General features: G+C 43.5%; 1 protein-coding gene across 8 annotated transcripts in view; it reads right to left on the minus strand.

Annotated features, from left to right (window-relative positions):
- PTPRF (protein tyrosine phosphatase receptor type F) overlaps positions 1-27,964 on the minus strand; it is a 622,833-nt gene that overhangs the window by 267,706 nt on the left and 327,163 nt on the right. For all 8 annotated transcript variants that reach the window (XM_084635810.1, XM_084635808.1, XM_084635807.1 and 5 more), the window contains 2 exons: positions 11,560-11,705; positions 9,537-9,678 (listed from right to left, as the gene is read on the minus strand). In XM_084635810.1, the coding sequence (XP_084491936.1) occupies positions 9,537-9,678; positions 11,560-11,705 (288 nt within the window). The remainder of the gene's footprint in view (positions 1-9,536; positions 9,679-11,559; positions 11,706-27,964) is intronic.

Here is a 27,964-nt window from a genome sequence, read left to right on the forward strand (position 1 = left end):
GGCCATTGTAGTGAGGCTAAATGAATTCTTTGCATCGGTCTTCACTGCAGAGTTTGTGAGGAAGATTACCACACCTGTGCCATTCTTTTTAGATGACAAACCTGAGGAACTGTCCCAGATTGCATTGTCAATAGAGGAGGTTTTAGAAGAAATTGATAAACTAAAAAGTAATAATTCAGCTTCATTACCAGGCTAATTGGTTGAAACTATATTAAAGAACAGAATTATCGGACACATGGATGAACATGATTTGTTGGGGAAGAGTCAACATGGCTTTTGTAAAGGGAAATCATACCTCACCAATTTATCACAACGCTTTAAGGTTGTCCACAAACATGTGGACAAGGGTGATCCAGGGATATAGTGTACACGGATATTCAGAAAGCCTTTTACAAGGTCCCTCACCAAAAGTTCTTAAGCTAAATAAGGAGCCATGGGATAAGGGGAAGATCCACTCATGGATCAGTAACTGGTTATAAGATAGGAAACAAAGGGTAAGAATAAATGGCCAGTTTTCACAACGGAGAGAGGTAGGATCTGCTCTGGGACCAGTGCTGTTCAACATATACATAAATGATCTAGAAAAGGGGGTAAACAGAGAGGTGACAAAATTTGCAGACGATACAAAATTACTCAAGATAGTTACGTCCAAAGCTGACTGCAAAGAATTATCGACATTTCATTAAACTGGGTGACTGGGCAACAAAATGGCAGATGAAATTCAATGTTGATAAATGCAAAGTAATGCACACTGGAAAACATAATTCTGATTATACATGCAAATTTATAGGGTCAAAATTAACTGTTACCACTCAAGAAAGAGATCTTGAATAGTGGATAGTTTTCCAAAAACATTTGCTCAGTGTGCAGTCAAAAAAAGAGAATGTTCGGAATCATTACGAAAGGTACAGGAAAATAAGACCGAAAATATCATATTACTAATATAAATCCACAATACCGCCACACCTTGAATACTGGTCACCTCATCTCAAAAAGATATTAGAATTGAAAAAAGTACAGAAAATGGCAACAAAAATTATTAGGGCTGTGGAACAGCTTCCGTACGAGGAGAGATTTCTAAACTGAAGAGTCCCAGGTTTTTAAAGAGACAGTTAACGGGGGAATATGACAGAGGTCTATAAAATGAGAATGCTGTGGAGAAAGTGAATATGGAAGTGTTGCATCCCTTCACATAACATGAACACCCAATAAATTACTAGGCATCAGCTTAAAAAAGAATTAGGTAAATTCCTGGAGGACAGATTCATCTATGGTTATTAGCCAGGATGGTCAGAGATGCAACCCCATGCTCTGGGTGTCCCTAGCCTCTGACTGCTAGAAGCTGGGAGTGGATGACAGGGGAGGATCACTCAATAATTGCCCTGCTTGGTTCATTCCCTCTGAAGCACTTGGCATTGGCTGCTGTCGGAAGACCGGATTCTGGGCTAGATGGACCATTGGTCTGACCGAGTATGGTCATTCCTGTATTCTTCGGCTGACAAAATTACTTCTCAATTGTCTCGTTTGCAGCCAGGAAAGCCACTTTCTTTAACTAAATTAAAAAACAACATTAAAGTAATGCTACATTTCTCGTTTAATCTGACATAAATAAGGAAATTTAGAAATCTAGACTCTGAGGTGATGGGTGGTTTGTAGGTATCAAAGATAGAACAGCTGCACCACAGTCATTTAGGATACCCTGGCATGTCTAGGTATTAGGAGCACACAGGATACAATGCATGTAACAACTGTTATTACTCAGGCAATACAAAGTGAGTTAAACAGTGATTGTGAATGCTCTTGGCCCTAGTTAAAGTTAAGTCCTTAATGCTCACCTCTATCCCTATGATTCCTGGGGTGTCAGAACCTCAAGAAACCTCCTATTTCCCCCCATCCTCAAGGTCTCATTTTGCAGTCACCACCTTAGCAGCTGAGAAACAAACAAAACTTTGAGCCAGTCAACACGGCTGCTAAGTCTGCCTGCCAGAGCAATATAAGGGCACCTGCTGTTGTGCAGTGAAAGGCATTCTTTCCTTATGAGTAGAACGCGCACCTTGCCATCATGGGGCTTGAGTCTGAACAGTGAACAAGGCTCTCCGGCAGGGCAGGGCAGGGCATCACACATAGGTCATCCACAAATGATTGGCTTAATTTTAACTTTTATTAAAAAATGGTACACCACCAGCTAAGGGGGAAAAACCAGCCTTCTAGGCAGCTCTGTTTCTATGTATGTCACAGTGCTATTTGGAAGTTTCCCAATGCAGGAAAGCATGCAGAGACTCACTGTACTGCAGCACTCAGGAATGCAATGTTTACAGAGGGCATTTAACCCAGTATCACACCAGTCTCTTCTATACAGTTAGACCAATTTCAGTGGAAAAGAACAGTGGGATTCGAATTTGTGGCACAGTCTCCCAAGGGAGACTATAGAAGACCTATTACTTAGGCCATGTAAAACTAGACTCCTTGAGCATATACAAGGGAGAACAGACATGTATTGGCCAGGAGAATGGACAAGACATTTCTAATATCTTCTTCTACAGAAAGGGCACATTTCATCACTCTTAAGATGAGCTACAGTGCACATTTGGGGTTGCAGACATACTGCATCTAAACCGAATCAAGCTCTCCTCCCTCATCACTCTAATTTTATAACAGTTACTGACAGTTTTTTCCTGGCAAGAAGATGTGAAAGAAAACGAGAGACACATTAGCCAAAAGGGGATGTCCCTACTGATCCTTTCGTAACTAGCCAAGCATAAATAAGGATTAAACGCAGCTAACTTTTGTTTACCATAGCTATGCTGAAACCGCTGTTAGACGAGTGTTTACAACAGGACATATTGTTTCAGGCCTTTGGAGATCCAGCTCTCTGCAGAAATCATTTGTAACTGTCAAGTGTTTATCATTTGAAGTGTTTCAAACTGGGTAACTCCAGGAACTGGGATGGAGCCAGCAGATGGTGAGAGAAATTAAGCTCATGACATGGTTCAGTAATCAGTGAGCCACAATCTGATGGAGGTGCATCCCACCCCAATACAATGTACTCTGGAGTTTTACTAGCTTCTGGGGCTCCATTACAATTCACCAGAACTTCCCTGACTTCTGGCAGGGAAAGTCCATCAAGTAAAACTCACCTGGTGGGTTACCTTGAAAATAAAGCCTACAGTGTCAGTAAAAAGAAAAGGAGTACTTGTGGCACCTTAGAGACTAACCAATTTATTTGAGCATAAGCTTTCGTGAGCTACAGCTCACTTTATTGGATGCATTCTGTGGAAAGTGTAGAAGATCTTTTTATATACACACAAAGCATGAAAAAATACCTCCTCCCACCAGTGGGGTGGGAGGAGGTATTGTTTCATGGTCTCTGTGTATATAATGTCTTCTGCAGTTTCCACAGTATGCATCCGATGAAGTGAGCTGTAGCTCACGAAAGCTCATGCTCAAATAAATTGGTTAGTCTCTAAGGTGCCACAAGTACTCCTTTTCTTTTTGTGAACACAGACTAACACGGCTGTTACTCTGATACAGTGTAAGTAGTCCCTCTGCTGCTATTTTGCTTCTCCTCAACAGGAGTTACTTCATGGCAGGGTTTGGCAGCACACTCAAGATGAATGCACTGGGGCTCAAAACAAGCTCAGTTATGCAGCACATAATAAGTCTAGGATACAAGGCATGAGGGATTTGTGTAAACGAATGCTGGAAATGGAAATGAGAGATAATATTTTAGCATTCATTAAACTTAAAACCAAGGAGAATTAAGCTCTAAATGTGTTTCTTCACTGTTGCCTTGATATGACACAACATGCTCTGGGCAGCAGAGGGCTGAAAAGTCTGTTCACAGAGCATCAAGGTTCACCAAGGTTGAGAGCATTTTTCACCACTGTTTATTAAGGCTACAAACTGAAGATAACAATGCCTATGTTCCAAACTCTTGGGAGAAAGCACAGTACTTCACAGCTAAGCAAGCTCACTACATTGGCCAAGGCGAAGGTAAACCCTGGTGAAAGATCCTGCACTACTTTTTCCCTATGCCTGCCAATTGGAATTTGCAAATCAATGCTGAGAGAATGCAGATTACAAGAGACCAGTGGAGAACATAATTACCTCTGCCTTTCTTAATATAGTGAGGAAGCTGAAGACGCAAGGCATTTTGTTAAAGAGCAGTATGTGAAGACTCTTGTAATCAGGTTTGTTCAGGGTAGGAAATATTGCCAAATTCTTGCCACACTGCTCATCCTTCTCTATTTACATTTCATATAATCACCCTACTTAAAAAGCTCTATAATGCTAGATGTAATCCTGCACACTGCAACTGAATAATATATTTATTAATTTGTTACATGGAGTGTCCACCAACTGTCCCTGAAGGTTTCCTTGGGAATGTTTGTCAATTTATTGATTCTAACCCTCCCCTGTTTGCTTTGCTTTCACCCTGCTGCTAGGCATGCAAGAGTGTACTTGTATGCTGCTTCAGGTCATAATTGAAAAAGACAGAAATGTTCAATATGACTCATACATAATTCAGCTTATCAGCTGCCCAGGAGAAAAAGAGAAGAGGGGGTGTTCACATGTCTACCTCACCCGCTATCAACAGGAGAAATAATTTTCAATTATATTAAGTATATGCAGCTCTGCTCCCAAACAGGATTTGAAGTTACACAGAAAAAAACAGGGAGATGCAAGCAGCTGATTAAGGATATGGCAGGGAATCAAACTCTTAACAGAACATTCACATGTGTTTGAGCTCCTGGCTCCTACAGGAAGAAATGAGACTCCAGCTTGTCTCTTAATATACTGAATAGAGTAAGTTAGCAATCAGAAAAGACAATGTGCCATTGATGCACAAAACACAGCAGAAATCTAAATCAAATAAAGCTCCAGATTAGTCTGCAACCAACAGAGAAGTCAGCTAAACCCTGAATGTTTGTGAACTTCTGGTTTCAGTGCTAAGGTCTGTGCTCTAAAGATCAAATTGTGAAGAATTCAAAGGGTTGTAATGTAAAATCAATATGTGCTGTGCCTTTAGCAGCATGTACCCCTGAAAATGTCTGTGATGAGCAGAGCTCTGCCGCGCACCTGGGATCTTTGTACTGGTCAGGCTCTTGAAAGACAGCAGGTTTGCACCATTTCAATTTCCACCTGACAGCAATTACAAAAACTATAGGTTTCAGAGTAGCAGCCGCGTTAGTCTGTAATCGCAAAAAGAAAAGGAGGACTTGTGGCACCTTAGAGACTAACAAATTTATTTGAACATAAGCTTTCGTAAGCTACAGCTCACTTCAATCCGATGAAGTGAGCTGTAGCTCATGAAAGTTTATGCTCCAATAAATTTGTTAGTCTCCAAGGTGCCACAAGTCCTCCTTTTCTTTTTACAAAAATTATGTTAACCACACGATCAGCAAGAAAAGCCAAACCCCACTAAGATCCCTGAGGATTTCACCCTCCTATTTAATTTTCTCATTTGCTTCACACAAAACGTGCCGTTTCCAGACAGCTTGGTAGAATTCTTGTTGGGGAAGAAAAACAAGAGGAAGAGGAGCCTGGGCTAAAATGTATTCCCTGAGTGCCGGAGAGCGCCCTGCAGGATCAGCTGGCCAGGCCTAGTATCCACGCTGACGTTACCTGAGCAAAGAGAGAAGTGGTTTCAGGTATAGCCACAATGCAGGAGAAGCGTCACAAACCCCCATGCTCATGCATAGCAGACATCAGGTGCAATATGGAAATGGGCACAATAAAGAGGGACATTGAGAAGAGCAGGGCAAAGATTTCGCTAAAAAATAAGAACTTATCTGTAAAAATCCTCAAAGGAAAAAAAAGGATAAAACATTGTGTCCAAGTCTAATTAGCTCTACACCGTATTTTAACGAATGGAGCTCATCTTCTCCCTCAGCCCCAGGAAATGCGAGTGGGAGATTCCCTGATTCCCGCGCCAGAACAAGTAAGCTCACAACTGCGTGTGTGTGCATGCACCCAACAAACCCACACATATCAGACACCTTCCATTTTAAACCACATTTCCACTCCCTCAGAACTTTCATAAACATTTTCCTTTTGGGGTGAAATTCCCTGCTTAATCTCAGCCACAGTACACATTTATTATTTTGACACTGTGGTAATGCCCACCATGGACTTGGTGCACCTCTAAAGCAGAGGTAGGGCAGTGCCACTACCCCCACATTACAGATGGGGAACGGGAGGCTCTGAGATTGTGAGAGTTACAAAGAGTCCTGTGGCACCTTATAGACTAACAGACGTACTGGAGCAGGAGCTTTCGTGGGTGAACACCCACTTCGTCAGATGCATGTAGTGGAAATTTCCAGAGGCAGGTATAAATATGCAAGCAAGAATCAGGCTACGGATAACAAGGTTAGTCCAATCAGGGAGGATGAGGCCCTCTTCCAGCAGCTGAGGTGTGAACCCCAAGGGAAGAGAAACTGCTTTTGTAGTTGGCGAGCCATTCCCGGTCTTTGCTTAATCCTGAGCTGATGGTGTCAAATTTGCAAATGAACTGAAGCTCATCAGTTTCTCTTTGAAGTCTGGTCCTGAAGTTTTTTTGCAGTAGGATGGCTACCTTTAAATCTGCTATTGTGCGTCCAGGGAGGTTGAAGTGTTCTCCTACAGGTTTTTGTATATTGCCATTCCTAATGTCTTATTTATGTCCATTTATCCTTTTATGTAGGGACTGACCTAAGTTGTGCAGAACGCAATGCCATCCACAACCTCAGAAACAATCCTGACGTTATAATCAAAGAAGCTGATAAAGGAGTTGCTGTTGTCATCATGAACAGGTCTGACTACCAAAAGGAGGCTGCCAGACAACTCTCCAATACCAAATTCTACAGGCCACTTTCCTCAGATCCCACTGAGGAATACACCAAGAAACTGCACCATCTACTCAGGACACTCCCTACACTAACATAGGAACAAATCAACATACCCTTAGAGCCCCGACCGGGGCTACTCTATCTACTACGCAAGATCCACAAACCCTGAAATCCTGGACGCCCCATCATCTCAGGCATTGGCACTCTCACTGAAGGACTGTCCAGATATGTGGACTCTCTACTCAGACCCTACGCCACCAGCACTCCCAGCTATCTCCGTGACACCACTGATTTCCTGAGAAAACGACAATGCATTGGTGATCTTCCAGAAAACACCATCCTTGCCACCATGGATGTAGAGGCTCTCTACACAAACATCCCACACACAAATGGAATACAAGCAGTCAGGAACAGTACCCCTGATGATGCCACAGCACAACTGGTTGCTGAGCTCTGTGACTTTATCCTCACGCACAATTATTTCAAATTTGGTCACAATAGATACCTCCAGACCAGTGGCACCGCTATGGGCACCCGCATGGCCCCACAGTATGCCAACATTTTTATGGCTGACTTAGAACAACGCTTCCTCAGCTCTCGTCCACTCACACCTCTACCTACGCTACATTGATGACATCTTCATCATCTGGACCCATGGGAAGGAAACCCTGGAAGAATTCCACCACGATTTCAACAGCTTCTACCCCAACATCAACCATAGCCTGGACCAATATACACGGGAGGTCCACTTCCTAGACACCACGGTGCAAATAAGTGATGGTCACGTTAACACCACCCTATACCGAAAACGCACCGACCGCTATGCCTACCTTCATGCCTCCAGCTTCCATCCCAGATACACCACACAATCCACTATCTACAGCCAAGTGCTGAGGTACAACCGCATTTGCTCCAACCCCTCAGACAGAGACCAACACCTACAAGATCTTCACCAAGCATTCTCAAAACTATGATAACCGCACGAGGAAATAAGGAAACAGATCAACAGAGCCAGACATGTACCCAGAAGCCACCTGCTGTGAGACAAGCCCAAGAAAGAAACAAAGAGAACTCCACTGGCCATCACATACAGTCCTCAGCTAAAACCTCTCCAACACATCATCAGTGATCTACAACCCATCCTGGACAACGATCACTCACTTTCACAGGCCTTGGGAGGCAGGCCAGTCCTCGCCCACAGACAACCCGCCAACCTGAAGCATATTCTCACCAGCAACAACACACCACAGTAACTCTAACTCAGGAACCAGTCCACGCAACAAACCTCGATGCCAACTCTGCCCACATATCTACACCAGCGACACCATCACAGGACCTAATCAGATCAGCCACACCATCACCGGTTCATTCACGTCCACCAATGTAATATATGCCATGTGCCAGCAATGCCCCTCTGCTATGTACATCGGCCAAACTGAACAGTCCCTACGTAAAAGGATAAATGGACACAAATCAGACATTAGGAATGGCAATATACAAAAACCTGTAGGAGAACACTCCAACCTCCCTGGACACACAATAGCAGATTTAAAGGTAGCCATCCTACAGCAAAAAAAACTTCAGGACCAGACTTCAAAGAGAAACTGATGAGCTTCAGTTCATTTGCAAATTTGACACCATCAGCTCAGGATTAAGCAAAGACCGGGAATGGCTCGCCAACTACAAAAGCAGTTTCTCTTCCCTTGGGGTTCACACCTCAGCTGCTGGAAGAGGGCCTCATCCTCCCTGATTGGACTAACCTTGTTATCCGTAGCCTGATTCTTGCTTGCATATTTATACCTGCCTCTGGAAATTTCCACTACATGCATCTGACGAAGTGGGTGTTCACCCACGAAAGCTCCTGCTCCAGTACGTCTGTTAGTCTATAAGGTGCACTCTTTGCCGCTTTTATATAAACAAATACTCTCATCTCCATGTATATTAAAATAAGTACCTTTATCTTAGTCAAAAGTGGAAAATAATTATTATAATCTATAAAACAATTACGTGGAAAAAAGCAATGGTCTCTAAAGACACTATCCCTTTATACAAAATACATACTAAAGCCATTTAGAAGCAGGACCAGCACAAGAACTAAAATAAAGTCATATTATACTGTAGGCAAGTATGAAGATCTTTATATCAAACATAGTGCTTTATGTAGCCACTACAGTCCTCCGTAAAGACAGGAAACAGGAAAGTTGTTACTATAACAAAAAGTAAATACAGCTAAATTCCACACCAGCTGCAAAAGCTGAAGAGCGACTTGCAAACCCATATACAACAAACTGTAGCAATTTAGTCCAGATGGGGTAGAAATATAGCTTAAGTTTTTCACATTTCAAAGTGCAGGTTCTTAGATACCATGGAGAGGGCCACTGTAGGATGACTGTGACAGACGAGAAAGACCATAAAGATGTATCTCTGGCTAGATCCCAAAAGCTGGTAATGGGCATGGCACACCTCAGTTCCATAATTCATCTGATTCACTTCAAAGCAAAGCTCACAATCTACAACTCCTTCCTGCTCACAAACATTAACGGACAAAGACTTCTGTCATTGAAGGAAACAACGGCAAATAGTACTGGAGGCCTACAGCCTTCCAGAACTAATTCAGAATACCTCAGTATTATCTGGAGTCACTAAGAAAACCTGCAGATATTGAACCAAAAAACATACCACCAGCCAACATGAGAAATTCCCGCCTACCTTCTAACACTGTTAATTTGGCACTGGTGTTTATCTCCCCAACACTGTTGGTTGCTGTGCACTCATAGATTGCTTCATCTCGATGAACACGCAGGGGTTGAATCCGGAGAACTGATCCTGACCCATCATCGAACTCAATAACCTTGACAAGAAAAAGAAAAGGGTTTTTTATTGGCTCCTACTGAAATGGAGACTGAAAGTGAGATTGAATTCAGGAACAGAATCCATACACACAAATATACCACCTGACAAAAGAGATGTTCCTTATCCAGTGAAGCAAGAAAATTCAGGGTTAGGAATATATTTGCCGTTTGCGGAGCCCCAGAACAAAAGGAGATCCAATGCTGTTCTTTATGAAACAATTAAAACTTGAAAAAATATCAACCTGCTAATACAGATGTGGATCCTCTGACTTAAAACATCTTAACCATATCTACACTGGTGATTTTACTGATCACACTGATGGATTTTCGTGTCAACTTTAACCTCGATTCAATATAAAAGAACAGAGCTCTAAGATCCTGTGGGCTATAAGAGAAATATCGTTAAGTGTGGGACAATATGCTGAGCCACTTCAGCAATCGCTAACTTCAATAGGAGCTGAGGTGCTTAGCACCTTCCAGGATCAGGCCCTTCACAACAGTGGCACGATCAACAGTGACATAATTACAGTTCCTTTCCTAGTATAACAGCCACTCATCGTTCCATCATGCTAAGGTGGGAGAAGTATTACTCGAACTCTTCTACATGGCAGAGAAGAGAGGAATGTATTACACTACAGGACTATTATAAATGACTCTTTAATGGCAGATTGCAAAGCCACAGCCTCAGGCCACAGCTAACTTTAAACTCATCCTGTTTCAGTTACTGAAAGAAGCAAAACAATGCAAACATGAGAAACTGAACTATGTTAGTGGTACTACAGGAAGCAGGGCTACGCCCTGGGGCACAGACCTCACCTCATCATTTTATCACTCAGGTCATATATGAAGTGGCTCAGCAATACTGAGCACTAGGACGACCTGCTTCAAGTCCAGACCCTGTGCTACCTCCTCTCCTACACGTGTGCTATGTCCCTTGAAACACTGTTAATGCTGCACAGCCAAAGGATAAAGAAGAAATAACTGACAAGAGTGGTCAGCAGAAACCACTGAAGATGAAAGAAGTGGCAGGAAACAAGAGAAACAGGCAGAAGGTGAAAGATAAGTACGGGCACTGAAACGCCTCTGGTGAGAAGTCTCCTGTGCCCAAGGTATAAAACTGACACAAAAAAACATACTTCAGGTGCCAGGGTGGGGTAGATGGGTCAGGGGAGGCTGCGCCAATAAAAAAAGCAAATATCCAAGAGATGGAAACACAGAGGAAGGGTTACATTCCCAAGGGTGGAGTGGAAGAAAAGGGCATAACCCAAACGGAAGATAGGAGGAGAGGTGGGGAGAGGAACTCAAATTGCTTTTCCTGTTAAAAATCTTAGAACAATGTAGGTTGGAAAGCCCTGTTTGCCACATCCCAGTTACTCTAAAGAAAAATCAGATTCTCCCTTTGGCATCTTCTCCCTATTCCTATTCTGAATCTCAAATCAGACCGAGAGATGGCAGCAGTTCTGCCTGGAAAGCTTCCTGCTAGAGCTTGAGCACCCCATTTCAGTCTGCTTGGGGCTGGGAGGCTAAGCAGGTTTCCATGCCCACTCCCCTCCCCCACTCTAACACACACAAAACCTACATAAATCGACCGTTTATGACCCAGCTCTGACATCTCAGTTAGTGCTTCTACAGGTTCTGGGATGACCAAGGCTAGACCAGATTCCTACCAGAACAAGCATTCAGTATATTTAGTCAAATTCTGGCTCACCATTGCAATGTCTGACCTAAGGCAGGGCTCACCGAAGGAAGGAAAAATTTCCCTTGCAGCAGTTCTCAGCCTTTTCTCCTATAGCAACTGACAGAAATTCAGGCTCTGACCCTGGTTACTGTGCAGCTAAGATTGGCAAGTGACAGACTTGGTTCCAGATCTCTGCAGTTACCTCAAACCGCTGGGAGCTGACCTTCTTCCCTTTCTTCATCCATGTGATGCGAGGCTTGGGCTCTCCTGTCGCCTGGCACACAAACGAGGCCACTCCTCCAGAAATCCCAATCTGATCTTCGGGAGCTTTCATAAAGCTTGGCTTGCCTGGAAGACAACCACACGATCAGTGGTGAGCCACCTCAGGTAAACAAGGGATAGATCAGGATAGATCCTGGGTACCCTGTTATCCCAAGTGAAAGGACCCCCAGCGTCACTACTTTAAAACCCAATGGTAATGACTGTCCTCACACCAGCTCAGTGTAGGCTGCAGCATAACAAGCATGGTTTCAGCTCAGAAACATTTTTTTCTTATATAAAACAGTTCACCTGATTGTGTGGAAATAACGGCAATGCAGACTCCCGCTCACACTGACTCCGGCCGATGACACCGGGACAGGGTTTTTCTCCTCTAATTTAAAACCTCTTCATTTTGTAAACATAAAATTTTGCAGGTGAATAATGCGATCACGTCACTGGAAATTACAGAACAGCTGAGACGTTGAGGTGTATTGAGTGCATGCTGCACGTGGGCACTAATTACCTTTCCTGAGAGCTTTCAGAATCTAGTCCGAACCAATGGGTATTATTATTAATGCACAATTGAGTCTAATTCAAACTTAGGCTCTGATCTACCTAAAGATCCAAGGATCCCTACACCTGTCCAGCCTGGCATGTGACCGGTAAAAGACTATTAACTAAAACTGGGAGTGAGCAGAGAAACCGGAGAGACATTCAGGCCTGAGTGACTCAGCAAAAAAGGAAATTTAGTGACCAATTTAGTGATCAATAGAAGACATTTCATGAAATATGGCCTTGTTTCCTGAACGTATATGACTCTGTTCCAGCTCGATACAATTAGTTATTTGGTTTGAATACAGTGTTTATATTTTTCTTAGGCAGAGTCAGTCCCAGAGAATACTGCAGCTCTTGGGCAAGTAGGTATTTTTACAAGATTTATACTGCTTTGCCTTGTTAGGAGCGTGAGGCACACATGCTGTCATTTCTATAAAACAATAAAGCCTCTCTCTCTCCCATCACCCACTCTCAGACACACACAGTTAAAACCAGCCCATGATGACGCCAATCACCTATCACCACTTGTGAGTTAAAAATCACAGGTGGTTAGGGAGGGAGCCATTCTCCTGCAGAGCTCAGGAGCAGCTCTGGGGGATGAGGAAGAAGAGGGAGCCTTCCTCCTGTGAAGCTCAGTAGCTGTGCAAAAAGAAGGGAATAACCATCTCCTTCCCTGCTAACAAACATAAAAATCCAGGTGGAGCTCTTCTGGCATTGTAGGAGAAGTCTTCCATGGAGTGACCTATCGAATAACTTGTGAAGGGCTGGCTAAAACAGTCACAGCACGTCTATCCTGAGTACTGCACTGGCCTCCATATACTTATCGTTAAGAATGAGTCAAATTTTAATACATAAACCCATTTTTCCCCCACCTGCCAGAACATCTGAAGAGAAATTTTTCATTGGCTGGGTTGAAAGCTGTGAGACGCTAGCCCCACCTAAAATCAAAATTCTCTTTCTACTTTACCATGTGCTAACTGGTCACATTAAATCCTAGTCTCTCCCCAGACTTAAGCTCAACAAGTTAGCACATGGAAACAACCTGCCCCGGCCTGAGCAGAGTGCTAGTCAGCTCAAACCACCTAGCACTATTTAACAACACAACTTTTAATGCTAGTCTAGACAAAGTCAGAGGACCAAACCCTGTTCTCTGCCTCTCCCACCAAGTGCCTAGCAGGCCAAGGGCAATGCCACCCACATTCTATTTGCAACACAATGTGCTACTCCCCTTTATTTACTTGGGATCAACACAACTTGCTTGTCAGTAACTACAGTGCACTCAGGCAATGCCTGAATACCATGGGTGGGGGAATTGCCCTGGATCTAGAAGGAAAGGATATACAATATTTTCTATAGGCCAATGCCATTAACGAGGACAATGGCAAATAGGAGCATCTGCAATTCAACAAGCATCTGAAAAGTCTTTGAGAGCATGAGACAAGGCCATATTCCAGCCTGATTCAGAAACATGCAATCATCACCTCACCAGACACCTGGATTACCCAGGTACCTGATTCAACAATCTTGTAAAGAATCTGTAAAAAGGATATGCAGAGGCCTGAGGAATCAAATGGAGTAAAACAAGGGTCAGAGGAGAGGTGACTCATCTTGCCATGCAGTCAGTGGAACCATCAATGCCGAGGGGAGAGAGATGCCCAATCTCGGTAACTAGAGACACAAGGTGGGTGAGGTCAGATCTTTTATTGGACCAATTTCTGTTGGTGAGAGATGCCTCTCTCACAAACAGAAGCTGGTCTTATAAAATATATGATCTCACCCACCTTATGTCTCTAACAGCCTGGGACTGACATGGTTACAACACCACTGCATGTACCAATGGAAGACAATGAATTTTGCTGTCTGAAATGGAAACTCCACAGCAGGCTCTTCCGCCTTGTATTTAGTGGCGACACTCCAATTAAGTGTCCCAGACGTGAAGAAGAGTTCTGTGCAAACTAAAAACCTGTCTCTCTCACCAACAGAAGTTGGTCCAATAAAAGATATAACCTCACCCACCTTTTCCCTCTAATAGCCTGGGACTGATATCACAACAACACTGTATACAACAGTGGTAACTAGAGACAGTCTTACAACATACGAAGCCGCTGAAACGTGACTATGAAGTTCTGTAGCTGACAGAGAACAACAGAGCCTAGTGAGGTGGGGAAGCCTTTCAACATCATACGCTCATATGCAGAAAAGGACCTGGGGATTACAGTGGTTGAGAAGCTGGATATGAGTCAGCAGTGTGCCCTCACTGCGAAGAAGGCCAACGGCATATTGGTTTGTATTAGTAGGAGCACTGCCAGCAGATTGAGGGAAGTGATTATTCCCCTCTATTCGGCACTGGTGAGGCCACATCTGGAGTACTATGTCCAGTTTTGGGCCCCTCCACTACAGAAGGGATGTGGACAAATTGGAGAGAGTCCAGCGGAGGGCAACGAAAATGATCAGGGGGCTGGGGCACATGACTTATAAGGAGAGGCTTATTTACTCTGCAGAAGAGAAGAACAAGGCAGGGATTTGATAGCAGCCTTCAACTACCTGAAGGGGGAAGTCCCAAAGAGGATGGATCTAGACTATTCTCAGTGGTGGCAGATGACAGAACAAGGAGCAATGGTCTCAAGTTGTAGTGGGGGAGGTTTAGGTTGGATATTAGGAAACACTATTTCACGAGGAGGCTGGTGAAGCACTGGAATGCGTTACCTAGGGAGGTCGTGGAATCTCCATCCTTAGAGGTTTTTAAGGCCTGGCTTGACAAAGCCCTGGCTGGGATGATTTAGTTGGGGTTGGTCCTGCTTTGAGCAGGGGGTTGGACTAGATGACCTCCTGAGGTCTCTTCCAACCTTAATATTTTATGATTCTATGACTCAATGAAGCCTGGAAACTTGTGCTATTCAACCCAGTGGCAGAGAGCTGATTGGCCCAACCATACAGGAAACAAGCTGTTACAGATTCATGGATCAGTAAGGCACCTCACAGGAGATGAGAGCTTACTAACTGACTAAGGACCAAGTGTGGACCACCATTATCGTTTGCTTGTTCTGCAGCAGCATCCAAAAGGCTCAAAGAGAAACAGGGTCCACAGGTATACGTGGTCCTTTCCCCATAAAGCACGTGAACTGTAAAAAGCAAGACAAACCTGACCCAACCATAGAAATGAGACAGAGTTAGGCTTCCAGAGAATGGTTTCTAAGGGTTATGTCAGTATAACTTTTGTGGCGCACCCTCCGAGCGATACAAGTGACACTGACCGGTGCAGATAGTGCTATGTTGGCGAGAGAAGCGGTGGTTTTATTATGCCAGCAGGAGAGCTCTCTCCCGTTGGCGGAGAGCTTCTTCACCAGATGCTGCATCAATGCAGCTGCGCCACTGTAGCGCTTCTAGTGTAGACACCTAACACACTGGAACTTGATGGCTCCCTGTCATGCAGAGTCCTGACACTAAAGACCCGTAATTATTAGTTGTGGTTGCCTGATTTACATTGATTTCACACATTTACTTTTCTGTAATCACATCTCTGTAGAAATAGTTTATATTCACAAATATTTGTATTTATTCCCCTCTACCATTGCTCCCAGTGAAATACTGATTTACTGTTCATGTTGATTGTGGTGTGATTGACTGGTTTGAAACGCAGCGTGTTGAGCTGATATGTCTTGTATTGAATTTCTGCAGTTGATTTTTTCTTTTGATTTTGTTATTTACTTTGTGATGCTAGTAAACTAGTGTAAATTTATTAAATGACAAATACTACAGAATCCAAACCATCTATCCTTGAAGAACACAGATCAAATATAAGGAGTACTTGTGGCACCTTAGAGACTAACCAATTTATTTGAGCATAAGCTTTCGTGAGCTACAGCTCACTTCATTGGATGCATACTGTGGAAACTGCAGAAGACATTATATACACAGAGACCATGAAACAATACCTCCTCCCACCCCACTCTCCTGCTAGTAATAGCTTATCTAAAGTGATCACTTTCCTTACAATGTGTATGATAATCATGTTGGGCCATTTCCAGCACAAATCCAGGTTTTCTCACCCTCCGTGTCCCCCCCCCCCCCACACACACACACACAATGTGTGGGGAGGCGGAGGGTGAGAAAACCTGGATTTGTGCTGGAAATGGCCCAACTTGATTATCATACACATTGTAAGGAAAGTGATCACTTTAGATAAGCTATTACCAGCAGGAGAGTGGGGTGGGAGGAGGTATTGTTTCATGGTCTCTGTGTATATGTCTTCTGCAGTTTCCACAGTATGCATCTGATGAAGTGAGCTGTAGCTCACGAAAGCTTATGCTCAAATAAATTGGTTAGTCTCTCAGGTGCCACAAGTACTCCTTTTCTTTTTGCGAATACAGACTAACACGGCTGTTACTCTGAAACAGGTCAAATATAGATCGCGTTATATACCTGTTCCCCAGACTGCGCATGCTGAGAACTTATTGTGTCTTTTTTTAAACACACAAAAATAAAACTTTTTTTAAAAAGAAACAAAGGGAAATTGGGCTTAAACAGGAATAAAACCTGGGAAACTCATAGCCGTGTTTAGCTTACAGTTACACCATTGGAATGAATCTCTTACTCCCTACACATTTCATTAAGCAACACCAATTTCTGGCAACCATCTAAATACACAGGGAGTGTATTAGTTACAAAGGTATATCTGTATATAAAACAAATTCTCAGACATGTTTTGAGACAGTAAAAAACATAATTAATTTTGAGTGTCCCAAAGAAGAAGAAAAACCCTGAAGTTTCGAAAGCCAGGAAACTCCGAGTTAAGATTATACAAACAACAAAGACTCAGATTTCATGTCCTGGCCCCCCGACCACATATTGGGATAGGGATATGTGTGACCCACTGTACCTTCAAACAACACCCTGTACCCCCATATTCGTCACTTGCATATGGGTACGATATGTTTTATACAAAGTATGCCTTGTGAAGTACCATTTGAAAAGTTATAATCTGTTGAACATCACTATCCTGTCAAAATGTGTGCATCATCGTTGTATGTGAAGTTAAGAAATTTTGCTATGTTTGTTACTGAACCATGTTGATAGTCTGGGTAACGCCCACAGACTAGCTCTTCAGTGTCAACAAAGGAGTGACCAACACCCAGCCAGGAGTTAAGCGACCATCTGGGCCATTCACCAGCAGGAAAGATGTAAACAAGAGCGTTACCATTCACATGAGAGAGTGCTGCTTGAGTACCTACACCATGTGCCTGCCTAACCCCCACCACACAACATGGGTCTTTCCAGCACCTGGAGGAGAGTATCAAATAAGGGACAGTGACAACATCAGACCAACTCTCCTTCCCCCACAGTGAAGGCAACAAGATCATTTGGAAGATAAACATTTAAATGGGGAGCAGGGACTAACTGACAAAGCTTTCCAGTTAGCACAGATTGCTGTAGGGTTTTGGTTAAGAGAAAGCTTATTGCTTCAAATTTGACTTAGTCTGACAAAGTTTATTAAATAGCTTGCAGTTTTTATCTTTTATTTCCTTTTGTAACCAATTTTGAGCTGCTACGCTTATATCACTTAAAAATATATATATCTTTCTGTAGTTAATAAACTTACTTCTATGTTTTATCTAAGCCAGTGTGTTTTTGATTGAAGTTTGGAGAATCTACTCAGGTTACAAAGGCTGGTGTATATTTGTACCCTTTGATGGTCTGACGAACTAATTAATGAGTTTACTCTGATCAAGGGGGTCTTGAGCAGTGTAAGATGTACATTTCCGAGGCTCGGGCTGGGGAAATTTGCAGGTGTCTCCCTGTATACAGTTCATAAATGGCTGTGAGAGCCTTCACATAACTTTGGGGGTGCCTCCACACGCTAATGGCTATGTGAGAGCAAAGCCCAAAGGGGCTACTTGTCACTAGCAGAGCAGTAAGAGAGAGACCCTGAGCTGGCAATTTAAGGGGGCACAGCAATTTCACAGTCCAGGTTGTACCCCAAAGCATGACACAGTACAACAACCAAGACTCAGATCTTATGTCCTGGCCTTCTGGCCACATACATGGATTAGGGGTATGTCAACAACTCTTGAAACTTATGTTAGTGACGATTAAGGCTAAGATTTTGTCAAGGACATTTTTAGTAAAAGTCACGGACAGGTCATGGGCAATAAAGAAAAATTCATGGAAGCCTGTGACCTGTCCCTGACTTTCACTAAAAATATCCGTGATAAAACGGGGAACTCACCTGCAGGGGTCCCCCACACCGCTCACAGCGGCTAGGCAGCTGCGGGGGCCCGCTCGGAGGTCCAGGCCGCTGCAGACTAAAGTCACAGATTCCATGACATCCATGACCTCCGCGAAAAAAATCATAGTCTTAGTGACGATTAATGAACAGGTCATAGTCCACACAGTCCTCAGTCAGGGTATCACGGAATGTGGGACTCTAAGCCACTGTGTAGAATATGTGTCACATGGACTGCGTAAAAGGTGCCTAGCTGACTTCTTTCCAGAGTAAACAGATTAGAGTTCAACCACTAAAATATGTTATGGGGAGAGGGACAAGAAGCAGGGATGGGCCAGGGAAAGGCCCGAGCAATCCATTTAACCTGTTTCTTAATCCTGTTTTGAATGCGTCTCTCTCCAGGTAGCCACTGGAGACACAGCAAGAAAATTGTATACTGCAAATATTCAACATTCAATTTTTTAAATCACACACAATTCTTCCCTCCCGCACTTTAAATTGGGCAAAGTGACTAGTCCCTATGGAGACGGACATACATGTCAGCTCAGAAATTCTAAATTCAAGTCACCTGTTTTTTGAACAAATTGCAAATGTAAAAAAATAAAACATTTTTTCAAGGGAACAACATGCACTTTCATGCTCAGGGTCCAGAAATAGTTTTTACAAAATCAAAGCAGATTTTACTCAGAATGCACATTTCTCAGAAAGATTTAGCTTTGGAATGAGACCAAGCTTGCAAAATTTCAGTCCGAGAGAGAAACTTCTGGGAAAGTTCTCAGTGACTGAAGGGAGTGGTATAGGATGGCTGAATGCCCATCACAGCCTGACCTCATTTGCCACCAGTGCAACACTCTTAAGATCTATCTGTTTCCCTCTATGGGCTCATTATTCAAAGTGGCAGATCCCCAGAATGTGCTCGATCCACACCCTTAAAGAAACTCTTATTCCACTCTTCACCCAAATAATGTTTTCTTGTCTATAGTGGGAGTGGCAGCAACTGCTACAGTTAAAAGAAAAGGAGTACTTGTGGCACCTTAGAGACTAACCAATTTATTTGAGCGTAAGCTTTCATGAGCTACAGCTCACTTCATCGGATGCATACCATGGAAATTGAGCTGTAGTTCACGAAAGCTTATGCTCATATAAATTGGTTAGTCTCTAAGGTTCCACAAGTACTCCATTTCTTTTTGCGAATACAGACTAACACGGCTGTTACTCTGAAACCTGCTACAGTTAAAGCTACTTAAATATTTCTATTTACTTACAACTTTATTAAATTTTCCATGCTAGGTCTTTGCCTAAAGGTGAATTATTCCAGAAAATTGAAGGGAAAACAGTTCAGCATGTGAGTACAAAGAGAGTGAAAATGACACTCTTACCACACAAAAAAAAAAACATTGCAACATAAAAAACAAACAAACCAACAAGACTGTGCTCCAGGTGAGGTTGAAGGGTGACACTCTGCAAGGTGACAGCCCTCACTGAACGCAGTGCTCTCGTCTGTTCCAAAGGGATTTTTATTTCACAGTTAATAGTGACTGATACTCACTGAGCATACTCAGATTTTTGGCTAAGTTTATAAAGTACACAGCCAAGGAAGGATTTGCTGTCAAAGAGGGCTAATTTAGTTTCATTGTCACAGAAGAGTCTACGCCAATATACTGGTACAAATCAGTAGGGACACCCAGAAGCAGTCAGATGGGATCTGGCAGACTTTAAGGGGCTTGGGAAGGGTGCTAAGGTGCCCAGGAGAAGGGATCCCTTCCTCACACTTGACGAGATCTAGAAGAATGATGCTGTCCATAAGTAGTTAACACATATTTCTATGGACCATTCAAGGTGAAGGGGCCCATTAACACTCCTCCAGTCATAGGAGGGAAAGAAAGGGGGACGGGGGATATTTGTGGGTTACAGATTGTTGTAATAAGCTATTAAACCAGTGCCTCTATTCATGCCATAATTTTAGTGACTAACAAAGTTATGAATTTAAGCTCCCAGGCCCACTTTCTGAATGTGTTGTGCCCGTTTCCTTTCAGAATGAGGACTGATTATAGAGTGACAGCTTTGTGAAAAGTGTTCACCCACAGGTGATATGGAAATGACAAAAGACAAATTTCAGAGTAACAGCCGTGTTAGTCTGTATTCGCAAAAAGAAAAGGAGTACTTGTGGCACCTTAGAGACTAACCAATTTATTAGAGCATAATAATAAGCTATTATTATTCCTGTAGTGAGCTACAGGAAAAACACTCTATCACCTATTACCTGTGTAAACTCGAATGCTTGTCTCTCTCACCAACAGAAGTTAGTCCAATAAAAGATATTACCTCACCCACCTTGGCTCTCTAAAACAGTTCAATGTCACCTGAACTCAACGCATCTTCTGTAGACTCGATAGTTCCTGTCTGAAACCTAGAACATGCTCTGGGCCTTTCCTACAGCCTCCCTCTGTGAAGGATTCAACCCCTCCTCTCTGAGGGGATCTCCTACCCAACCTTCCCCTGACTTGTGCACAGAGCCCCTCTCACAGGTCCTTTCCCTGACCCCTGGCATCTCCCATTTGACTGAGCAGGATCTCTCTTACAGGAAACACTACCATTGAGCTGTTACTTGTTACCCTTGTCACGAAAGCTTATGCTCAAATAAATTGGTTGGTCTCTAAGGTGCCACAAGTCCTCCCTTTCTTTTTGCGAATACAGACTAACACAGCTGCTACTCAAACGTGTTACCCTTGGTCACCTGCCTCATCTGGTCAATCAGCCTTCACATTGGGTCTGAGGCATGTGCATACCCCCCGAGGTGCAGACCTCGGTTACAAGTTTACTCTGCACGGGTTATATAAGGAACACTCCCTTCCTATTAACTTTGTAACGTCCAGGGTATGAGAAGGAGCTCTAACTTGAGACATGCCTATACAAACAGATCTACAGACTTGCTGGTACAGGCTAATATTTATCCTATGGATTTATGTCAAATCAGACATGGCTAGAAGGTTCCTTTTTATATCTTTTTAGATGAAAATCAAATCCTTATGCTTTTCAACATTTTGTATCTGAATCCAAGTTCAAAGTTGATGTATTCTGAGACTCATACCATTACTTCCATTCTCGGGGATTGTTTTAAGTAGGGGAGACAACCAAGATCTGTGAAAAAAATTAATTATTAAACACAGCTCTGTAATTAGACAGATGAATATGCATTCACCTGTTAAAAAGAAAAAAATCATTCTATGATAACTCTACAGCTTACGGGGACTGGCCATATTTCTGAACAAAACAGAGGAGCAGATACAATCAACAGACTTCACACAGAGGGAGCTGGCACTTTACATGATGGTTGTCACTGTGACGGGGCAGGGAGTGGGGAGGGGAGTTTTATTGGGACTGTCTGCATTGGTGATGGGATACCAGGGTGTGACTTCACTTGAGGGACAGTACCTGAGCGTGTAACCTGAACCCAGGAGGGGGGATGGGGCCAGGTGACACCTTTTGCCCAGGAAACTGGACAAAGGCTGGAAGAGGAGCTGGGGGAGGCTGGGTGAGACTGCTAGGGAGAGTTTCAGCTTGGAGCTGGCTGGGGAAATGGAGGGAGGCCTACATGGGGCTCTGGCTCCCTGCCTCCCAAGATGGACCTGACTGAGGGGTCCTGTTGCCTGTACCTACAAGCTCTGTTTTGGACTGTGTTTCTGTCGTCTAATAAATGTTCTGTTTTACTGGCTGGCTGAGAATCACGGTGAATCGCAGGAAGTGGGGGGTGCAGGGCCCTGACTCCCCCACACTCCGTGACAGTCACCACTTGGATTAAACAGAGATTCTAATTTACATTCTTTTTGAGAAAAAAAAAATATGTCCTGGATGAGATTAACTAACCCCCTCCAATCTGCAAATATGTATGCATTGGGTAACATTACTAATGTGAATAGCCTGCCTGAAGTCAATGGGTGCCTGAATGAGACAGGAAGGATGGTTGAGTAGTTAGCTCTCTAGCCTGGGATTTAGAAGACCCCTGTTCAATTCCCTGCTCTACCACAGACTCCAAATCACTATGCTGCAGGTCCCTATCTGTAACTCATACTTCCCTTCCTCGTGGGAGTGCTGTGAAGACAAATACGTTAAAGGATGGGGAGGTGCTCAGATACCACAGGAAGGGGCACCATGCAAGTACCTTAGGTAGACAACAGCTTTACTCTGTGCATGGCTGGTCCTAGAACAGCAATGTCCAGAACAGAGAGGCTGTGGTTACTGTACACAAAGGAAGAATACCACAATCTCTCTTCATCCCATATCACCTTTGACATAAATATGTATGAAGGATTGGTGTTTTTTCTTCCTCCCCGATTTATTCCACTGTTGAACCATGATTCCTCAATTAGCACATTATCCGCCTTTGTGAGCATTAGCGTAAGTTGGATATTTTGAGTCACCATACTAGGAATACTATCTGACTGAATGTCTTTTGATTCAAAGGTTGTGGTCTCGATTAATTTTAAAGTATGAACGATCCTGTTTAGTCCTTTTAATATAATGGGATGGTGTCCCTAGCCCAGGGGTGGGCAAACTACGGCCCGCGGGCCAGTTCCGGGGCCGCACCATGCAGTCCCCAGAAGCCACGGCATTGCCCCACTCCAAGGGTCGGGGGCCGCTCCAGGCTTAAGAGCCAGAGAAGGGACATGCCATTGCTTCCAGGAGCCTGCACCCCTGAGCCTCTCCCCACTCCCCGTCCTGATCCCCCTCCTGCTCTCCAGACCCCTAGATCCCAGCACAGAGCACCCTCCTGCACCCCAAACCTCTCATCCCCATCCCAGAGCCTGTACCCCCTTTCCTGCACCCCTGCCCCAGCCCTGATCCCCCTCCGAACCCATAGATCCCAGCCCAGAGCACCCTCCTACACCCCAACTCCTCATCCTCAGCCCCACCCGAGAACCTGCACCCCCGACCAGAGCCCTCCCACCCCAGTTTTGTGAGCCATACAATATCTATTCCCCAATGTGGCCCTCAGGCCAAAAGGTTTGCCCACCCCACCCTACCCTCAGTTTGTCAGAAGCTGGGAATGGGTGACGGGATGGATCACTTGAGGATTCCCTGTTCTGTTCATTCCCTCTGGGACACCTGGCACAGGCCACTGTCGGCAGACAGGACACTGGGCTAGATGGACCTTTGGTCTGACCCAGTATGGCCGTTCTTATGATAATGGGTTACTGATATCAGCTGGTATCAGTGATCGTGCTGTTAGTTCATTTTCTATGTTCTCTGCAGAACGTTTCTTTGGCTCTGATGAAGACACTTGTGGTGTGTGTGTTCACTCCTTTTTTAATTGAAGGGTCATAGCCCATTCTTTTGTAATGTACACACGCCCCATTTTCACAACATGGTACCCAAAGTGTGCTACAGTCCTCAGCTTGTATTTAAGCATAAAAGGTTACCTAAAGCTAGCTCTGTATTACACTATCCTAATTGTAGTCTTAATGTTGCTTAGGCTTTCATGTCTACAACATGCCCAATAGCTAGTATAAACTGTTATGGTATTTCAATTCAATTTTAATGGCAGTGTTTTTTCCAGTTTGAAGTGTACTTATCCATGGTAATTAAATCTGCAATCAATATCTCAAAATAAGATGCATTTCTCTTTACCTGCCATTTCTACTGCTTTTTCTAAAGTTCCCAAGCGTAAATATTTACACAAATTCACATAAAGTGAAGTGAATAATTGATAAAGAATTCATTTCAGTGCCAGACCCTTTAACATGCTCAGGCAAATCTTCAATGATTTTTCAAATGTTCAGAATCATATAATCCTTCATCTGTCTATTTAACAAACCAAAAAAAATCAACGTTCTGTTCAATGAAAACTGATAAAACTTGGTCAACTTGGTCAGACAGCGGAGGCTGCTGTTTTGTCTATGTACTGACAGAAAACATGATGAACTAAGAACCAGCTCAGTGTGGCTCGAAAGCTTGTCTCTCATCAGCAGAAGCTGGTCCAATAAAAGATATTACCTCACCCACCTTGTCTCTCTACTATCCTGGGACCAACACAGCTACAGCTACCCTGCATATAAGATCCAAAGGGTTGATGTCAATGGGAAGAGTGCTGTACTGTGTTTATGTATGTTAGAACACACTTAAGTCAGAGAGTGGGGACATACCCATTATTAGCGTAGATGTCATTTTACAGGTACACAAATACCTCAAAAGACCCACACTCTTCTGTAATCATTGTCTCCACTCCCACCAAAATGATACGGCTACTTTCTGCCAGTTCTCCTTCCACAGTTCCACTTATCCAATACTGGACCCTTTCATGGGGGCATGGCTGCCTCTAAGAGCTCACAGGCACCCAGTGGCAGAGAAACGGTGAAACTTTCACTGGCATTCCTTGAAGTGGTTTGATTTTTTACTGATTTTATATATGATTTAAAGGTTCGTAGTTTCAAAAGCCAGAAGGGAACACTGTGATCATCTAGTCTGACCTCCTGTATAACAGAGGCCATAGAACGTCCCAAAATAATTCTGAGCATATATTTTCAAAAAACATCCAATCTTGATTTAAAAATTGTGAGTGATGGAGAATCCACTATGATATAAAGTCTGAAAGCACCTAAGATTACTATTTTTAAAATTCCCTCTTTTATTAAAGCATCAATATAATACTACTGGTATAAATCCATTTCTGATTAGCCACCTGTCCTTGTTTATTTCTCTGAAAACCATCACTGTACATTGATGACACTGAGTAAGTAAGAAAAAATAGGTGTTTATGTTAAGTACTGATCATGAGAGAAATTCCCTTTTGTTCCATTGAAGTGTAATGTGAATGAGGTTAATGCTTTTAAATGTTAAGGCCATGATTGCTGGGTATTAATAAACGATAGCAGGAGCCGGCCATAGTATTTTAGCACTTCAGCAGACTTCTCATACTGTCTCGCTAAATCACAGACATTGCTCACAAGAGATTAAATGCCGAACATTAACTAGCATCATACTGAAATGGAACGGTTTCAGCCAACCAGACTGCAGTGGTGCTGTACTGTTCGGGTATGTCTACACTAGAGCCCTGGAGGACTATCTTTTTATCCCTGCTCCTGCCCTGCCCCGCAATACCTGCTCCAGCATCGTTTCTTGAGTTTTTATCCCACTCCCACCCTCAAAAACCTTAGATCCTGCAAACCCCATGTCATAAATATAAAGGGAAGGGTAAACCCCTTTGAAATCCCTCCTGGCCAGGGGAAAGCTCCTCTCACCTGTAAAGGGTTAAGAAGCTAAAGGTAACCTCGCTGGCACCTGACCAAAATGACCAATGAGGAGACAAGATACTTTCAAAAGCTGGGAGGAGGGAGAGAAACAAAGGGTTTGTGTGTCTGTCTGTAGTCGTCTTGGCCGGGGACAGAACAGGAATGGAGTCTTAGAACTTTTAGTAAGTAATCTAGCTAGGTATGTGTTAGATTATGATTTCTTTAAATGGCTGAGAAAAGAATTGTGCTGAATAGAATAACTATTTCTGTCTGTGTATCTTTTTTGTAACTTAAGGTTTTGCCTAGAGGGGTTCTCTATGTTTTTGAATCTAATTACCCTGTAAGATATATACCATCCTGATTTTACAGGGGGGATTTCTTTATTTCTATTTACTTCTATTTTTTATTAAAAGTCTTCTTGTAAAACACTGAATGCTTTTTCATTGTTCTCAGATCCAAGGGTTTGGGTTTGTGGTCACCTATGCAAATTGGTGAGGCTTTTTATCCAACATTTCCCAGGAAAGGGGGAGTGCAAGTGTTGGGAGGATTGTTCATTGTTCTTAAGATCCAAGGGTCTGGGTCTGTAGTCACCTAGGCAAATTGGTGAGGCTTTTTACCAAACCTTGTCCAGGAAGTGGGGTGCAAGGTTTTGGGAAGTATTTTGGGGGGAAGGACGCGTCCAAACAGCTCTTCCCCAGTAACCAGTATTAGTTTGGTGGTGGTAGCGGCCATTCCAAGGATAACGGGGGTAATATTTGTTACCTTGGGGAAGTTTTGACCTAAGCTGGTAAAGATAAGCTTAGGAGGTTTTTCATGCAGGTCCCCACATCTGTACCCTAGAGTTCAGAGTGGGGGAGGAACCTTGACATGGTGGCACAGTGGTGGGATTAACCTGAAATCATTTTGAGATCCAGTTGAGATTTTTTGAACTAGAAATACAGATTTTAAAAAGGAATTTTTAGGAAGTCCAGAAGGCAGCTTTGAAACTGAAAGCAGCTTGGTTTCTCTCTGCTTTGTGGCCAAGCAGAGACAAAAGGGGATTATCTTGTAAATTGCAGGTTTTCTTTGCCTAGAGGCAGGGTACTTAACTCCTGCAGGGAAATTCACAGTCTTCCAACCCAGAGGTTTTTTTTTTTCTTTTCTTCCTAAAAGTAAATAGGGGGTGTGTGCTCTACCCATTTGCCTGGAGACAAAAGTGGCAGGGTTTTTTTAGGATTTTGATTTTTTTTTGTTTTACAAGGAGTACAGGTTTGAAAAGAAATTTTTTTTTCTTTGGGCTGGGTAAGCAGTTTTCCAAGTAGTTGGAGGTTTTTTGCTTTAATTTGGGCCCAGAGCAGAGACAAGGGAATTGTCTTTTTCTGTAGGCTGACAATCACTATCAGAGAATAGGTATTCTATTCCAGCACAGCAAAATTTTACAGCCAAGTTTTGTTTGTTTATTTCTAAACCTCGGGTGTAAAGTTAGTTAAAAACAGAGAGGTTAGAATGGCCAAATCCTCAGCTCGACTACAGCTGGAATTAGCCAAATTGCAGGCTGAGGAAAAACAAAGGGAACATGAAAGACAGATAGAACTCATGCGGCTGGAGAAGGAGGTACAGGAGGCTGCCCACAAGAGGGAAATGGAGGCAAGGAAGCATGTGGAGGAGATGGAGAGGATAAAGGCCCAGCAGAATATACCAACAAACCCTAGCAATCCTTCTCCAGGTACCACTTCCCATCCCAGAAAGTTCCCCACCTACAAGGCAGGTGATGATACTGAGGCCTTCTTAGAAAACTTCGAAAGGGCCTGCCTTGGGTACAACATCTCTACTGACCAATACATGGTAGAGCTGAGGCCGCAGCTCAGTGGACCCTTAGCTGAGGTGGCAGCTGAAATGCCTAAAGAACACATGAACAAGTATGAACTGTTTAAATCCAAGGCGAGAGTCAGAATGGGGATAACACCCGAGCAGTCTCGTCGGAGGTTCAGAGCCCTAAGGTGGAAACCAGACATGTCATTTACCCGACATGCCTACCACATTGTAAAACATTGGGATGCCTGGATATCAGGAGCAAGTGTTGAATCTCCAGTAAATTTGCCCTTCCTAATGCAAATGGAACAATTCTTAGAGGGTGTTCCTGAGGAAATAGAAAGATACATCCTAGATGGGAAACCCAAAACTGTAATTGAGGCAGGAGAGATTGGAGCCAGATGGGTGGAGGTGGCAGAGAAGAAGAAAACTGGTCGCAGTTGGAGCGGAGACCAGAAGGGACCACCCCAGACCACACCCTATTACCGGGGGCCGCCCAAAGCCCCACCTACCTCCCAAAGAACCCTCCAGACCCCTTATCGTCCCAC

The sequence above is a fragment of the Lepidochelys olivacea genome (genome assembly GCF_965140295.1).
Source record: "Lepidochelys olivacea isolate rLepOli2 genome assembly, chromosome: 8".
Lineage (NCBI taxonomy): Eukaryota > Metazoa > Chordata > Testudines > Cheloniidae > Lepidochelys > Lepidochelys olivacea.